The sequence below is a fragment of the Pituophis catenifer genome, unplaced genomic scaffold (assembly GCF_029215685.1).
Source record: "Pituophis catenifer annectens isolate HBS135680 unplaced genomic scaffold, rPitCat1.0.hap2 SCAF_13, whole genome shotgun sequence".
NCBI lineage: Eukaryota > Metazoa > Chordata > Lepidosauria > Squamata > Colubridae > Pituophis > Pituophis catenifer.
In genome coordinates, this window is record NW_027256893.1 from 6,359,008 (window position 1) to 6,377,313 (window position 18,306).

The window sequence follows — 18,306 nt, forward strand, 5'->3', positions numbered from 1 at the left end:
TATTTAAGGGGATGATTAATTTAGAGTCTTTGGGTCTTAGAATTAAATGGATTAGATTCAGATAACCTGCTTTGTAGATGTTTGCAGCAGAGAAAAAAAATTACTTGGTGCTCAGTTGGGGAAAAAATTGAAGTTGCACTTCTCTGAAGTTGTTTTCAACCATTGTATTATACCAGTTGCTTGTATGATCTTCTGCAGAACATATTGTTTCCATACTGTTGCCTGTTTTTTTTTTCCTCTCTTTCAACTACTAAAGGGTAGGTGCTTAACTTGATTATTGAATGAATAATCTTTCTTTCCGGATGCGCACAATGCATTGGGCCAAGTTACTCAACCTGGGTGGATCCTGGCTAATCCACTTCATGAAACCTTTAACACATAACTCTGTTTGAATTATCAATGGGGTGAGGATACCTTTTATAGAGTTACACAACTTTATACCTGTGCAAAACTCCAGAGATTCATCTAATTCCACCTTGATGTTGTGTAAAAAGTCATGGAAAATGTAGCTACGTTCTCAAGCTTTCATGAATTTCTGCCATTTGTCAGAAATGGTGTAGGGTCTCCTGCTTGGGCGGGGGGTTGGACTAGATGACCTACAAGGTCCCTTCCAACTCTGTTAATCTAATCTAATCAAGCTTTGGGGCAGAGAGTGGTGGTTGAGCTCCTGTGAAATGTTTTATCGTTCTTTAAAGTCTTTCTGGGTACTTATGATATGCTTCTTTTTAAATTTTCTTATGTTCTTGATCTAAACTGAATGAAGAAATGAATGAAAATGAATGAATTAATTAATTAATTAATTAATTAATTAATAACCCAATATGCTAAACCATCAAAAAAATTAACCAAGCTGAAAAATAAGCAAGTATAGTGTATTGTGCAGATAAAGCTGTAGTGTTTTAACTGGCCTGCTGGTTAACATGTTGTCTGAACTGTCTCTATGCTGTAATATTTTAAAGCAAAACAGTAATCTGGGAAAAACGACTTTTACATAATTGGCTCCATCAATGCAAGAGTAGAATGGGAAAAAAAACATCTCAGAAGAGTTGTTTAATTTCTTCTCCGGAGGAAGTATGTAGTTCTGCTTCATTTCTGACTATACTTATCTTTGTTGGTTTTAAAAAAATAATATTGTTGTACTTCTGTGGGAGGGCGTATGTGCAAAGGAACGATCGCTTGCAATTATTTTGCTGTTAGTTTTGCAATTTTAGTAAGAAGGAAAGTAAGAGGAAAATGGTATGAAGACACGAGGATGTTTCTTACGTTTGATAAGGTTGAGCCTTCTGAAAATTGGTCCTTCAGATTTCAAAATATTAGCCTCCCTGCATGGGGTGAGAGACAAACAGCATTTTTGTTTCGGGGACAGTTATATTTATGGGATCAGAAACTCAAGTGAGCTGAACCTAATTGTTTCTTGATTCTTGGATGGAAAGCAATCAGAGAATCCCAGGGCTGTAAGAGTAGACCAGAAAGCTTTTTTTTTTTTTTTTAAGTCCCTTGGTCTTTTAGTAAATATTTTCATACAATATATTCAATATGACCTTCATGATTGACTCAGAGGAAGTCCTTATGATCCATGTGGATCTAACTGGTAAGTTCTTATATCCTCACATCCCAAATCGACCAGCTGTAGAAAATATCCAAAGGCAGCAATGGAATAGCCTTAATTGGTTCTCAAGTTCAGGCAAAACATTGAATCAAATAGTTCATCTATGAGAAAATGAAAATCTTGGAGTAAGGTATTCCACCCTATCTTCTTTTTCCTAGAAAAAGCAACTGACTCCTAAATTAAACCAATGGGTTGAAGAGAGATAGCTAGACTGGCAGCTAGAGTGATAGACTAGCAGACAGAGAGACTGACAGACAGACAGACAGACAGACAGGCTGTCAAGGTTCCGACGGATGCCTTAATTAAATCATGAGCCTCAAGCCAAGCTTCAAAAGAAATCCAGTTATTTATTACTGTAGGGCCGTCATGTCGGCACGTTCCCAAATGAAGCCAGCTCTGACTCCATGTAATTTATGGCCCTAATCATGACCCTGTTTTCCCCCCCTCCCCCCAGGGTGTGTCATCAATCACATTTGCCAATGGAGCAATTTCGTGGGTTGTAGAGATCATTCTCCTCTGACTGCTGTGGGTGACCCTGGGAGACAGCCTTGTGAAAGATATGTCTGGAATGTACTCCTCTTTTTGGCTGCCGTGCTGCTTCATCGGTTTCCCATCCCCCTTGCCTATGGCAACTCAAGAGCAGGCCAGGGATGCTTTGCAAGTTGACACAGACAGACAGAGCAACCACTTGTATGGGATAAACAGATTTTGTTTCTTTACAAAGAAGTGGGAATCAAACTTTTTTAGAGTTGGATTGTTTTGGTGGAGTGTGATTGAAAAGCCACAGGAGCAAGGGGGTCTTTCCCAAGGAAGGCAGATTAACCTGAAATTCTTGTTGTACAGGAAGAGAGCCAGGCTGGACTCTCCCTAAACTTTAACAGGGTATAGTTAATAAATATGTAGATTTGTGCTTTAATCTGGCAAGATTCCTGTCTAGAGGTGAGCAACAATAAAGAAACTACTCTGAGTAACTCCTCATGTCGTTCTCGGTTCCTTGCATCTACCCATTTTAAAGCTTCTGAGGTTGGGAAGCACTGCTCTAGTTGGATGTCCTCCAAATATGTTTACAGATAGAATAGAATAGAGTAGAGTAGAGTAGAGTAGAGTAGAGTAGAATAGAATAGAATAGAATAGAATAGAATAGAATAGAATAGAATAGAATAGAATAGAATAGAATAGAATGCAGAATAGGAATGGAATGGAATGGAATAGAGTAGAGTAGAGTAGAGTAGAGTAGAGTAGAGTAGAATAGAATGCAGAATAGGAATGGAATGGAATGGAATGGAATGGAATGGAATGGAATGGAATAGAATAGAATAGAATAGAATAGAATAGAATAGAATAGAATAGAATAGAATGGAATAGGAATAGGAATAGGAATAGGAATAGGAATAGGAATAGGAATAGGAATAGAATAGAATAGAATAGAATAGAATAGAATAGAATAGAATAGAATAGAATAGAATAGAATAGAATAGAATGCAGAATAGGAATGGAATGGAATAGAGTAGAGTAGAGTAGAGTAGAGTAGAGTAGAGTAGAGTAGAGTAGAATAGAATAGAATAGAATGCAGAATAGGAATGGAATGGAATGGAATGGAATGGAATGGAATAGAATAGAATAGAATAGAATAGAATAGAATAGAATAGAATAGAATAGAATAGAATAGAATAGAATAGAATAGAATAGAATGCAGAATAGGAATAGGAATAGGAATAGGAATAGGAATAAGAATAGAATAGAATAGAATAGAATAGAATAGAATAGAATAGAATAGAATAGAATAGAATAGAATAGAATGCAGAATAGGAATAGGAATAGGAATAGGAATAAGAATAGAATAGAATAGAATAGAATAGAATAGAATAGAATAGAATAGAATAGAATGCAGAATAGGAATGGAATGGAATGGAATGGAATAGAATAGAATAGAATAGAATAGAATAGAATAGAATAGAATAGAATAGAATAGAATAGAATAGAATAGAATAGAATATTTGAATGAAAAATAGTATAGAATAGAATAGAATAGAATAGAATAGAATAGAATAGAATGCAGAATAGGAATAGGAATAGGAGTAGGAATAGGAATAGGAATAGGAATAGAATAGAATAGAATAGAATAGAATAGAATAGAATAGAATAGAATAGAATAGAATAGAATAGAATAGAATAGAATAGAAAGATATTGAATGGGATGGGATGGGATGGAATGGAATGGAATGGAATGGAATGGAATGGAATGGAATGGAATAGAATAGAATAGAATAGAATAGAATAGAATAGAATAGAATAGAATAGAATAGAATAGAATAGAATAGAATAGAATTCTTTATTGGCCAAGTGTGATTGGACACACAAGGAATTTGTCTTTGATGCTCTCAGTGTACATAAAAGAAAAGATACGTTCATCAAGAATCATAAGGTACAACACTTAATGATAGTCATACAGATGTTATCTTCATACAATTTGGTGTGTCTATAAAACGATACATTGTAGAGTAGGATGCTGTGAGTTTAGACATTTAAGAATTCACGAGGACATCAAACAGGTGATGATATCAATGTGCAAATGACACAGCTGGTGTGGTTTGTGTGGGTTTCTCTTCTTGTCCACCAACCCTCTGCTCTGCCCATCTGAAAATGCCAGGCTAGTCAAAAGCAAACAAGAAGTTCAAGCTATTCTTGTCCTATGAGAATGTTCTCCAAAAGTTAATTTTGAGTTGGACCCTTGCTCTGAAAAAAATGATATTTACTGATTAACGGAGGGTCGATTTGCCCAGACATGGGACAGCCTAAGAATGATGCATTGACGATCTAAATGGTCATCCAGGAGCTTTCAAAAGGATCTTGAATTGTGGTGGTAGATGAGAGCTTATTAACTTCACTCTGGCCTGCTATCTTTGTGGCTATAAAAAAAAAAACACCTCAGTGGAACAAATGAATAGCTTTGTTCAGTAGTGGGTTTTTTTTTTTTTAACGTTCTACCTCCAGAATCTCTTTCTGTCATTCCTATGTTTAACTGAAGATTCTGACACATTTCTCACAACCCGTCATTAATTCACATTAACCTATTCTTCTGGTTCTCACCATTGACTCTTTGGAGCAGGCAATGAGTTTCCCCTGTTTTCTTTTGTAGGGGGGAAATGTCCCCATTTGTCACCTCTTCACTCCCACTTCAAGGTCCTTCACATTTTGATGAGCCTCTTGTCAGGGGTGGGCTTCAAAAATTTTAGCAAGGGATTCTCTACCCGGTTGCTGGGTGAGTATGGCCATGGGGGGGTGTGGCCTAGTCGGCCTCCTGCACCATGGCGGGAGCGGGTGTGTTTTTGCCTTCCCTGGGTTCCGGAGGCTTTCCTCGAGCCTCTGGGAGGGCAAAAATGGCCTCCCCAGGCTCCAGAGGACCTCTGGAGGCCAGAAACGGGCCTGTTTCTGGCCTTCCCGAACTTCTGGTAGGCCTGTTTTTCACTCTCCCCGAGCCTCCATGCGCCCCCTGCACTTACCTGCATTCAAAACAGGCTGCATGGGGACTCCTGGGAGGGGCGGGGCCAGCCAGGAGTGGGATTAGAGGGTTCTCCAAACTGCACAGAATCTTAGCTAGAGGTTTTCCCGACCCCCTGCGAACCCCCAACAGCCCACCCCTGCCTCTAGTGGGCTTCCAAGGTACCTCACGTTCGCTGGAACGTCAGTTGAAAATCTGTGCTTTGATGGCTTGCGTTGAAAAGTCCTGGCTGGGTTTTTTTGCAGAGGGGTGAGGGGTTGGTGCTACCTCAGGAACCTTCAGCAGATCTCCCCATCCCTTGAAAAGATCTCTCTGTTTTTTTATGTCTATCCTCTTTGTCTGGATAATTACAATTTGTACCAGCCGCATTCAGCAGGAACTACGGCACCTGACGTGGTGGCCACGTCAAGACCAAAACAAAGACACCTCTCTGGTCTAATAATCCGCTTTGCTTCTCGATAACCCCTATGACTGTCTTGGGTTGGCTTCAACCTCCGTTACGGCTGCTCCTTTCTGCTATTCCATTTCCACCTTCGGCCTCTCGCTTCCAACTCCAGCAGGCTTCTTCACCATCACTTTCCCTGGGCCGACTGATCTTATCTAACAGAACAAAAGGCAAAAAAATAATGAGGTTTTGAGAGAGATCCTCCCAATTTGGCAGGTATGAAGCTTCTCTTGAACTGAGAAAAACCATAGAGTTGAAAGCAGCTGAAGGACAGGACACCCCCAGGCTGATTTTGCTGTGAACTATATACCTCCCACCGTATGCCATGTATCTTGTCGCTACTTAATTAACGCATCGATTCTGATTTTGCTAATAATCCCTTATCCACGTATCGTGATTTCATGCATGCGTTCCAACTAAAATCACATTCCTCTCGTTCTTGCATTTGAACTTGTGGGCGTTATTGGAAAACTCCAAATTACAAATCTAATCTAATCTTCCCACTTTAAGGCATGAACTAAAGTTAATCAAACTATAAATATTCACATTATTCTTAGCTATGGTCCTCCTAGTTCCTTGTCCTTCCCTTTCCCTTCTTCTTTTTCTTTCGTCCTTGGTTTCTTTTGTGATATGGTTTTGAGCAGAATTCCACCTTCCAAAAAGTGTCAGCGTAAGGATGTCGATATTAAGCCAACCAACTTAAGCAATGTTAAATGAAATAACAAAAAGGCCAAAAATCACACAGCAAGATTCTTATCCTGAAGAGCCTTCTCCCTCTTAGACTGCTTTCAACTCTGGATTAATTCAAGGGTGACATCCAGCCATCCTTGGTTAATGTCTACAGTCAAGTATTGTCCCACGCAATCAATGATTCTACGGTCAACATTTTACTGATCTGTTCTAACAAATCTGCATGAATTGCCCTCCGGCCTGTAAGGGCAGTAACGATTCCTCCACTCAGCCATCGAAATGCATGAGCATGGTGATTTATCTGAGATGGAATCCTGTTTGTTTGTTTATTTATTTATTTATTTATTTATTTATTTATTTATTTATTTATTTATTAGTATAATTCAAAATATTTAGCTTTATTAAAAGAAAAACAAAACCACACGCTTCGGTGCTGCTAACCGAAGCTCGCCTCTTATACTCACTGCGTCTCTTTGGCTATGTTTCGTGCAACATACTTAACTGTTGTTGAGTAGACCCTCTTCCTGGGTTCACACAACGAATTAAACTCTTACCCCAATCAAACGGATTTGGTGAATTCAACAGGCGAAGCCGTAAAAGAAACTGACCCCAGTTAAATCTTCTGTACATGGTCTTTAAGTGTGTTGTACAAACCCTGTTGTCATCCATGTACACATTTTTTTTATTATTATTATTATTTTTGGTGTTTAAATATGGGCTGTGTTGCACCCCTCGTTGTCTGCTTCCTTTTGAGTTTTTTTCCTTTCTTAATTTTAGATGCTTCCCTACATGTTGAAGATGGCTTTGTGTAACCATCCTGGCCTGATACGTTATCTCTTTTATGTTACAGAATCGCATGCATGAATCGCTGAAGCTGTTTGATAGCATCTGTAACAATAAATGGTTCACAGATACCTCCATTATCCTCTTCCTCAATAAGAAGGACATCTTTGAAGAGAAGATTAAGAAATCCCCCTTAATTATCTGCTTTCCAGATTATACAGGTAAATAAAACACATCCTTTCATTTTTTAAATAAATAAATAAGTACAGGAAGAGTATTTTGTGACTCAGAAGATTTGCCTTTTGTTGAGGCAAAAATTCCCAAACGATGGTCCACAAGTAGACCAGATGTTGTATCAAAATTGTTTTTGAAAGGGTTAGGGAAACATTGGTGGAGAAGACACCTGCGAGTCCCTTGGACTGCAAGGTGATCCAACCGGTCAGTCTTAGAGGAGATCAACCCTGATGTCTCTTTAGAAGGCCAGATCCTGAAGATGAAACTCAAATACTTTGGCCACCTAATGAGAAGGAAGGACTCTCTGGAGAAGAGCCTAATGCTGAGAACAATGGAGGACAACAGTGGACTAAAGGAATTGCATCAGTTTCTTTCTTTATAGTTCTTTGCAGAACTTTATATTCAGAATGAGTTGAAGGCAAGGAGGAGGAGGAGGAGGAGGAGGAGGAGAAAGGAGAACGAAGGAGGAGGAGGAGGAGGAGGAGGAGGAGGAGGAGGAAGAAGAAGAAGAAGAAGAAGAAGAAGAAGAAGAAGAAGAAGAAGAAGAAGAAGAAGAAGAAGAAGAAGAAGAAGAAGAAGAAGAAGAAGAAGGGAGGACAGGAGAGGGAGGAGGAGGGCATCAAAGGAGGAGGAGGAGGAAGGGAGGAGGAGAGGAGGAGGAGCAGGAGAAGAAGAGGAGGAGGTGGAGGAGGAGAGAAGGAGAAGGAGGAGGAGAAAGGAGAACAAAGGAGGAGGAGGTGGAAGAGGAGGAGGAGGAGGAGGAGGAAGAAGAAGAAGAAGAAGAAGAAGAAGAAGAAGAAGAAGAAGAAGAAGGGAGGACAGGAGAGGGAGGAGGAGGGCATCAAAGGAGGAGGAGGAGGAAGGGAGGAGGAGAGGAGGAGGAGCAGGAGAAGAAGAGGAGGAGGTGGAGGAGGAGAGAAGGAGAAGGAGGAGGAGAAAGGAGAACAAAGGAGGAGGAGGTGGAAGAGGAGGAGGAGGAGGAGGAGGAGGAAGAAGAAGAAGAAGAAGAAGAAGAAGAAGAAGAAGAAGAAGAAGAAGAAGAAGAAGAAGAAGAAGAAGAAGAAGAAGAAGAAGAAGAAGAAGAAGAAGAAGAAGAAAAGAAGAAACAACAACTAAACCCCTAAAACATTCCTTATTATTATTAACCTCCAGTGATGGAACATCCACAACTTCTGGAAATCAACCTGTTCGTGCCACTGACTGATTTTTCTCATTGTCACCCTTTTCGTCTTCTCCTGCCCTCAGGTGTTTTACAGAAGAGGTCAACACCTTTTCTGGGATGCCTTCAAGTACTGGAAGACTACTACCATGTCATCCCTAGTCAAGACATACCTAGTTGCCTTAACTATTCATTGTACACTTTAGGCCCCTTGTCATCTTTGTTGACATAGTCAACTTGGTTTGTTGATTAAGATGAGGAGTCCGGAAAATGGGAAAAGTTAATAGCTCTCCTTCTCTTCACCTCAAGGTTGTTATTAGCCCAAATGTATCTGTATCTTTCCCCCTTCCTCCCTCCCTCCCTCTCTCTCTCTCTCCCTCTCTCTCTTTCTCTCTCTCTCTCCACCTCCCTCCCTCCCTCCCTCTCTCTTTTCTCTCTCTCTCTCTCTCTCCCACTCCCTCTCTCTCCCCCGCACTCCCTCCCTCTCTCTCTCTCTCTTCCCCCCCCCAATCCATCTAACAGGGTTGTTATTGTGGGGGGAAAAATAGGAAGAGGAAGGAATGTTGGATGTGTTTGCACCTCGAGTTATTTGCAAAAATAATAAAGATGGGATACAAATAAATAAATAAATAAATACAGGTAGTGCTCAACTTACAACCACAATTGAAGCCACAGCTTCCATTGCTATGCAAGGCAGTTGTTAAGTGATGCCATTTTATTACCTTTCTTGCTGCGGTTCTTAAGTGAATCACTGCAGTTGTGAAGTTAGCAACATGGTTGTTAAGTGAATCTGGCTTCCCCTTTGACGTTGATTGTCAGGTCGCAAAAGGGGATCACGTGACTCCGGGACACTGCAACTGTCATCAATATGAATTTTGATCCATGATCATGGAGATGCTACAACAGCCATAAGTGTGAAAACTGGTCATAAGTCACTTTCCTCCATGTCATTGTAATTTCGAATAGCACTTAGACTTATATACTGCTTCAGTGCTTTTTACAGCCCTCTCTAAGCGGTTTACAGAATCAGCCTCTTGCCCCCAACAATCTAGGTCCTCATTTTACCCACCTCGGAAGGATGGAAGGCTGAGTCAACCTTGAGCCTGGTGGGATTTGAACTGCCAAATTGCAGGCAGCAGGCAGGCAGCAGAAGTAGCCTGCAGTACTGCATTCTAACCACTGCATCACTGCGGCTCTTGGTCACTAAACAAACTGTTGTAAGTCGAGGACTACCTGTATACAGTTTTGGGAATTCCCAGGAAACATACCTTAAATTCTTTACCATTACAGGACCTAAAACTTTGTGTTTTGGGAACATTTTGGATAACAATTTGTCTGAAATGGTATAGGGTTTCCTGCCAAAGCAGGGGATTGGACTAGAAGACCCCCAAGGTCCCTGTTCTGTTCTGTTCTGTTCTGTTCTGTTCTGTTCTGTTCTGTTCTATTCGATTCAATTCTGATTCCTATTCCTATTCCTATTCCTATTCCTATTCCTATTCCTATTCCTATTCTATTCTATTCTACTCTACTCTACTCTACACTACTCTACTCCATTCTTATTCCATTATTCTATTCTATTCCTATTTCTATTCTATTCTATTCTATTTTATTCTTCTATTCGATTCGATTCGATTTGATTCAATTCGATTATTCTATTCTGTTCTATTCAATTCGATTCGATTCGATTCTGATTCCTATTCCTATTCTATTCTACTCTACTCTACACTACTCCACTCCATTCTTATTCCATTCTTCTCTTCTCTTCTTTTATTATTCTACTCTACTCTACTCCATTCTTATTCCATTATTCTATTCTATTCTATTCTATTCTATTCTATTCTATTCTATTCTATTCTATTCTATTCTATTCTATTCTATTCTATTCTATTCTATTCTATTCTATTCAGGAAACTCAAACCTCGCTTCTCCAAAACCTTTCATTCTTCCTCTCAATTGGTTGGCCCTCCTGTCAAGGGGAGCCAACATGGACAGTCTCTTCTTGGGGAGGTGGGAGGGGGGGGTGGAGCCCTTCAAAACTTACTTTCACTTGGCTGCTCTTTCTCTCCCTTGCAGGAACCAGCAACTTCCCGGATGCGGTGACTTACATCCAGACGCAGTACGAGAGCAAGAATAAGTCATCCAACAAAGAGATATACACTCACATCACCTGTGCCACCGACACCAACAACATCCAGTTTGTCTTTGATGCTGTAACTGATGTCATAATTGCCAATAATTTGCGTGGATGTGGACTATATTAAAACCCCTCCCTCCCCTCCCCCTCCGGCCTGTAGAAGAATCTCAATTCATTGCTTTGTTTGATTCGGTCTCCTTACTCTTCTTATGTAGCCCTAAGACCCATCCGTTTCTTTCAGAGGAAAGGGTTGGGGAGCATAGGTTCTGCAGTGGTTGGTTTCTACCGGTTTGCGCTGGTTCGCTCTGCACATGTGGAGTGGATGGGTGGAGCCTGCCGTCACCGCCATTACTATTCTGCACTCCACTTTGGTCTGTTATGGTGAGGAAAGAGATTTTGAAAATTGTTGTCTGTGTCTCCATTCACAGGGTTTTTCTCCTCCGCATACACACGAAAGGGATAAAGAGAATAATCAGCTCAGTGGTGAAATTAGTTACTACCGGTTCTGTGGGCGTGGCTTGGTGGTGGTGGGGGTAATGTGACTGGGTGGGCGTGGCCAATTTTTTTTTAACTTTTAAAACTATTTTTTCTACAACCTCTTCGGCGAAGAGGTTGTAAAAAAATGCTTTCAAAAGGCTCTGACGATCCCAGCTGAGTTGCCTGATCGACAGAGACTTTTTTTCTTTTAAAAGCCTCTGCCGATCAGGCAATTCAGCTGGGATCGCCAGAGGCATTTAAAGAAAAAAAGCCTCTGCCAATCAGGCAACTCAGCTGGGATCGTCAGAGGCATTTAAAAGAAAAAAAGGGTTTTTTTTCTTTTAAAAGCCTTTGGCGATCCCAGCTGAGCCGTACGATCATCAGAGGCTTTTTTTTTTTACTTTTAAAAGCATTTTTTTGGCCAAAGAGGTTGTAGAAAAAATGCTTTTAAAAGTAAAAAAAAAAAAGCCTCTGATGATTGTGCAGCTCAGCTGGGCAGGGATTTTTGCTACCAGTTCTGCGAACCACCCACCTCCATCGCTACCAGATCAGGTGATCCAGTCTGAACCGGGAGCATTTCACCCCGTGAATCAGCTCTGGAAATGCGCGGAAGGAAATTTTGTAAAAATTGCTGATTTCCCAAATCTTACTCAAACTTTCAACTCTTCTTTCCATTTTCCCACTTCTGTTCCTCTGCCTTTAAATTCTCTGATCTCTTTTTTCACAAAAAGCCTAAGAAGACCATAAAAAATAGATATATTATTAATGTTTTGGCTGATATATTTTTTTTTCATTGTTTCTCCCTCCCTCCCCCTGCAATCTCTTCCCTTCCACCCAACCTGGACTTTCGTGTCTGCAAATTTTACTGTTTGTCCATTCTGAAATACCTCCGAAATTCCTGAATATTGAATTTCAAGAGCAAGAATTCCGTGTATTCTTTTTTGCCGTTCAAGCAAAACATACCCGATCCACACATTTAAGGACTAGACAATCAGCGTCTAAGTCTTAAATCTGATAAAAGAGCAGCCTGCTCCGTTTTAACTCCCAGGATCAGAGTTGTCCTCATCTTGAGAAGGTTGTGTTTTCCACTCTCATTCTCACTGTGGTTCAGAATTCTTTTTTTTTTCCCATTTATTCATTGGAAGTGGATAATTGTTGGGCTTGTCTAGCAAAATATCTTTCTAGCACCCTGCTGGAGTAATGTGCCTTTTTCAGAAAACATTAAACTGAAACTATGGGTTTAGATCATGAATGTGTCCAACATTCCTGATATAAACTGAAATAACAGAGTTGGAAGGGACCTTGGAGGTCTTCTAGTCTAACCTCCTTAACTTAACACCATCCTGAAGAAATAGCTGTCCAGTCTCTTTTTGAAAACCTCCAGTAATGGAGCTCCCACAACTTATAGCCACCCACCTTATAGTACACACACACACACACACCTCTGGGCAGCTGAATGAGAGGTTCACAAAGAACAGTCTGCCAAGCAAAGATTTCATTTTTCATGGAAAGAAATAAGCATGACATAAGAGCCTTGGTGGCGCAGCAGACTAAAGCACTGTTAAGTAACACCAGCTGCCTGCAATTACTGCGAGTTCAAATCTCACCAGGCTCAAGGTTGACTTAGCCTTCCATCCTTCCAAGGTAGGTAAAATGAGGACCCAGTTTGTGGGGGCAATAAGCTGACTTTGTATAAAAAAAGAACACCGCTTAGAGGGGGCCGAAAGCCCTACTAAGCAGGTATATACAAAAGTATGAAGGCTATTGCTTAACGCATTGTAAGCCGCCCTGAGTCTCCGGAAAAGGGCGGCATATAAATCGAACCAATAAATAAATAAAGGAGCCTGGATAGCTCAACAAATAGAGCTCTGTAATTTAACACCAGCTGTCTGCAATTAAAGTAAGATCGAATCTCACCAGGCTCAAGGTTGACTCAGCCTTCCATCCTTTCTAAGTTAGGTAAATTGAGGACCCAGTTTGTGGGGGCAATAAGCTGACTTTGTATAAATATACAAAAGCATGAAGGCTATTGCTTAACGCACTGTAAGCCGCCCTGAGTCTCCGGAGAAGGGCGGCATATAAATCAAATAAATAAATAAATAAATAAATAAATAAATAAATAAAGGACCGTGTATTTTGATGGGCACACCAAAGGTCCCATCACAGGATCCTTTTAAATTTGAAACCAGCTTTGTGTACCTTCCTTCTTTAGAAAGGTAAGGAGCAAGGCCAATCAAGTAGAGTAGAGAAAAGGAAGTAAGGAGAGCCAGTTTGGTCCTGGGGGTGAAGATAGCAGGCTAGGAAGCAGGAGGTTGTGAGTTCCAGTCTCGCCTTAGCCACGAAAGCCAATTGGGTGAGTTTGGGTCAATCACTAGGACCACGATGGCGAACCTATGGCACGTGTGCCACAGGTGGCACATGTAGCCATATCGGTGGGCACTACGAGCTCAGCTCCCACCGGAAGTTAGCAAACGGGCCATTTCTGGCCTCTGGAGGGCTCCGGTGGGTGGAGGGAGGCCGTTTTCGCCCACCCCAGACTCCTAGAAAGGCTCTGGAGGCTGGGGAGAGCAAAAAATAGGCCTTCTGGTCCCACTAGAAGTTGGCAAACGGGCCATTTCTGGCCTCTGGCGGGATGGGGAAGGCCATTTTCGCCCTCCCCAGACTCCTAGAAAGGCTCTGGAGTCCTACCATGCTATCACGTGCCAGGAGCGGGGGAGCGCGCAGGCACATGCGCAGGGGCAGGGTACATAGAATTATGGGTGTGGGCATGCGTGCGGCCGACACCCCACCCCCCCACCCCGCTCCTGGCACGCGATGGCAAAAAGGTTAGCCATCACTGCACTAGGAGACAGTGATTCTAGTCCCACCTTAGACATCAAAGCTGATTGGGTTACCTTGGACCAGTCTCTCTCAGCCCGATGCTCCCTCACAGGGTTGTTGTGCTGGGCAAACAAGAAGGAGGAAGTCATGTTGGATATGTTGCTTTGAGTTAAAATAATAAAGGCATGGTACAAACAAATAAATAAATAGGATGGTTTACCACCATATCCAACAGAATTACGGTCCAAGGCAGTGTTCCTGGCTCATAGTTAGATTTATCAGGTATTGTGATAGTCAGAGTGAAGAAGAGGCAATGGAGGTTGGAATCTGGTTTGAGATGACAAGAGCGTCAAAAAGTGCCGTGTGAATCGGAAGGCAATCGGAAATCGCAGGAAATGTGGGAGTAAATAGATGAAAGAAAAACCAAGCGAGACGGATAATGGAGCTAAGAGTTATGCCGGGGACTGCTCAGCTTGAACGAAGGCAAGTAGAAAGTCCAAGGAAGTTGATTTTGGAATGGGAAAAGTAGCAAAAGACACATTCAAAGGCCAGAAGGAAACGGTTACAAAACCTACTGTGGAAAGTCATGTATTAAGTTCTCCAGAAGTTGTGAGTGCTCCATCACTTTAAAAGAAGTTTTTAAAGAAGAGATTGGACAACCATTTGCCTGAACTGCTCAAGGGTTTCCTGCCTGAATAGGGAGTTGGACTAGGTCCCTTCCAACTTTATTATTCTCTTAATCTTATGACTATCTGGCCAATCAGTAAGACTTTCCTGAAACCATAGAAGAATGCTAGGTTTGTATGCATCTACGGAAGGCAGGTAGATCTTAACTGAATCAGAATTATCAGGTAGAAAAACAAAGATCTTATTGGATGCTTTCTGTATGTATCGGGCTCCATTTCCCCATAATCCACCATCCTGACCGTTAGTGGTACTAACTGGGGATTATGGGAGAGATGTTCCAAGAGATGCGTTGAAGGCATCAGATTGCCCTTGCCAATTAGAGACACGAGATAATATAAAGTTGTTTCAGCTAATGGAATTTAGGGGAATGGGATGAGAGCAGAAACGATGAAGTGATAAGATACGAAATAGGAGCCTGCCCTCAGGAATCTGTTATGGATCTTCTGCAGAGTTTGGAATGCTTTGTTAATTATTAGAAGTGTTAATTTTTTTAAAAAAGAACAACTAATAATTGAGTCTTCAACAAATTGAGTTCAAAATGACTCTTGCTAAGCAAGAGAGTTAAGTGATTCCCCCTCCCCATTTTATGATCTTTCTTGCCACCGTTGTTAAGTGAAACACTGCAGGTGTTAACTTAGTAACTCGGTTGTTAAGTGAATCTGGCTTCCCCATTGACTTTGCTCGTTAAAAGGTCACAAAAGTGACCTTGAGACACTGCAACTGTCATAAATATGACTCAGCTGCCAAACATCCGAATTTTGATCACACGATCATGGGGATGCTGCAGCGGTCGTAACTGGGAAAAACGATCATCAGTCACTTTTTTCAATGTCATTGTAACTTCAATCGGTCACTAAATAAACGGTTGTAACTCGAGGACTGCCTGCACTCAAATGAACTGTATGGACTTTCTTTGGAAGAATAAAAAAGAAGGAAGGGCATTCGGGAAGAAAAATAAATAAGTAAGACAAGACAGAGACTGAAGCCGTGGTGGTATTCAGCCGGTTCTATCCGGTTTGGGTGAACCGGTAGAGGCGACTGAGGGAGGCTCCGCCCACCCGCCCAGACGTCATCACGTCCCATTTTTGACACTCTGCGCATGCGCGAAGGCCCTGTGTGCATGCGCAGAAGTGGCGTGTGCGCTCACATTTGCAAACCGGTAGCGTAGGTAAGTGAATACCACCCCTGGACTGAAGTAGAGGAAAGAAGAAGACAAGACAAGACAAGACAAGACAAGACAAGACAAGACAAGACAAGACAAGACAACAGAACAGAACAGAACAGAACAGAACAGAACAGAACAGAACAGAACAGAATAGAATTCTTTATTGGCCAAGTGTGATTGGACACACAAAGAATTTGTCTTGGTGCATAAGCTCTCATTGTACATAGAAAGAAGGAACCACATTAAAAAAAATGGCAAAAACAGAGTTGAGCTAGAGGGGGGTTGAATGTAAATGCTGTATTGTTGGAAACCTAACTCTGAAACTAAGTCTGAAATTCACACCTAGGTGATCAACTTCTACTTTTATTCAATTAATGCTGAGGTTCTGATGGGATTGGGCCAGGAATTTGATAGTCGGTTGTTCTGGCACCAGGTGAGAAGAGGTGTTCTGTTTTTATTCTGTTTTTATGAGCCACTATGGGAGCCAGGCGGCAATATACATCCTCTAAATACATAAATAAATAGAAATGAAATGAAAAACTTGGTTGGGAACTTCAAATTACTGCAATTGTAGATGCCTGAGAGAAGAACGTGAACAATGGACTCTACGTGTTCTTGGAAAATGTCTCTGGGGATCAGTGAAGAGTAATGCTGAATGGATGGGTTTCATTTTTGCTTTTTATCTTTGTTGCCTAATTTAAGCCAAAATATACAATGGACTAAGTGTTAATGTAAGCTAACTGTCAACGTATTTGCAAAAGTGGACGTTGAATAGGGAGCATTGTCTAGTCGTTGTTTTTAATGTTAGTCATGAAGTCGTGTCCAACCCATCGCGACCCCATGGACAATATTCCTCCAGGCCTTCCTGTCCTCTAGCATCCTCTGGAGTCTATTTAAGCTCACGCCGACTGCTTTGGTGACTCCATCCAGCCACCTCGTTCTCTGTTGTCCCCTTCTTCTTTTTCCCTCAGTCTTCCCCAGCATTAGGCTCTTCTCCAGTGAGTCCTTCCTTCTCATTAGGTGGCCAAAGTCTTTGAGTTTCATCTTCAGGATCTGGCCTTCTAAAGAGCAGTCAGGGTTGATCTCCTCTAGGACTGACGGGTTGGATCACTTTGCAGTCCAAGGGACTCGCAGGAGTCTTCTCCAGCCCCAGAGTTCAAAGGCCTCAATTCTTTGCCACTCAGTCTTTCTAATGGGCCAACTTTCACAGCCAGACATTGCAACTGGGAAAAGTCTAGTCGTACAGGTGGGTAATATTTTGAGAATATTCCTATTGAATATTTTCAGAACTGTAAAAGAAATGTATTTATTTGTGCTTTGAAGCAAATTCACATCCGATACTTCTCTGAATGAAAGCCTAAATTAAAAGATTTGGAATTCGATTGTAACTCTACTTAGGGAAGTATTTCTCAGCCTCAGACACTTTAAGGTGTGTGAATTCCTCAGCCATCAGGAAGCCCACACATCTTAAAATGGCTGAAATTACACCGATCTTACTGTGAAGGATAAGTGGACGTTCGGTTTACCTGGAACATCTTTGCAATAATTTTAGGGTGAGGTTTTTTTATTATTATTTCTCAACCTTAGCAACTTTAAACTGGGTGAACGTCAACTCCCAGAATTTCCCAGCCAGCAGAGGGAATTCTGGGGGATTTTGATTTTCGTGGCTTGCTCAGGAATTCTGGGATTTGAAATCCACACATCTTAGAAGTCGGCCAATGTGAAAAACATGGATTTGTTACCTTCCAAATGTATGAAATGATGTGATTGTTGACCCATTCTGCTTGGGAATTTGGGAAGGTGCAATCTCGGCATTTTTGGAGGGCACCTAATCCGTCTGCAATAATTTTTGCAGGGATGTCTCGTCTAACCACAGCCGAAAAAATGCACTAGATTGCTACAACACAAGCTTAAATATTTGCATATAGTAAAATTCTATTATCTTGCCCAGGCACATTGACGGGGAATCCTAAATCAATGCAAATGCCTTGGTGGAAATCCCAAAGTCAAGACTTACATATAAATTTTTGCAGTGTTTCCCAATCTTAAAGCATCTCCTTATCTTTGGCTTTTAAAACCTTAATATAGCTGTCAACTCGCAAAGCATCCGTGGCCTGTTCTCAAGTTGCCATAGGCAAGGGGGATGGGAAACCCACAAAGCAGCATTGCAGCCAAAGACAGAAGCACATTTCAGAGATATTTTTTTCAAGGCTGTCTCCCAGGGTTACCCACAGTGACCGGAGGGGAGTGATCTCTACCACCCGTGAAATTGCTTCGTTGGCGAATGTGATGGATGATACACCCTGGGGAGAGGGGGGAAACAAGGTCATGATTGGGGTTGTAAATTATGTGGAGTCAGAGTTGGTTTCATTTGGGAACGTGCTGACATGAAGCTCCTAATAAATAACTGGATTTCTTTTGAAGCTTGGCTCGAGGCTCTTGATTTAATTAGGGCATTCATTGAAACCCTGACAACAGCCTCCTGTAGCATGGAATGTTCTAGAACAGGATTCTCCAAACTTGGCAACTTTAAGACCTATGGACTTCAACTCCCAGTCTTAAAGTTGCCAAGTTTGGAGACCCCTGTTCTAGAAATTCATG

The 18,306-nt window shown here is 41.5% G+C and overlaps 1 protein-coding gene across 1 annotated transcript in view; it reads left to right on the plus strand.

The window, feature by feature from the left end:
• GNAO1 (G protein subunit alpha o1) overlaps nt 1-11,234 on the plus strand; it is a 32,802-nt gene extending 21,568 nt beyond the window's left edge. The window contains exons 4-5 of the mRNA XM_070953220.1: nt 7,097-7,250; nt 10,496-11,234. Coding sequence (XP_070809321.1) covers nt 7,097-7,250; nt 10,496-10,683 — 342 coding nt within the window. The 3' untranslated portion in view covers nt 10,684-11,234. The remainder of the gene's footprint in view (nt 1-7,096; nt 7,251-10,495) is intronic.
• Nucleotides 11,235-18,306: the final 7,072 nt, after the last annotated feature.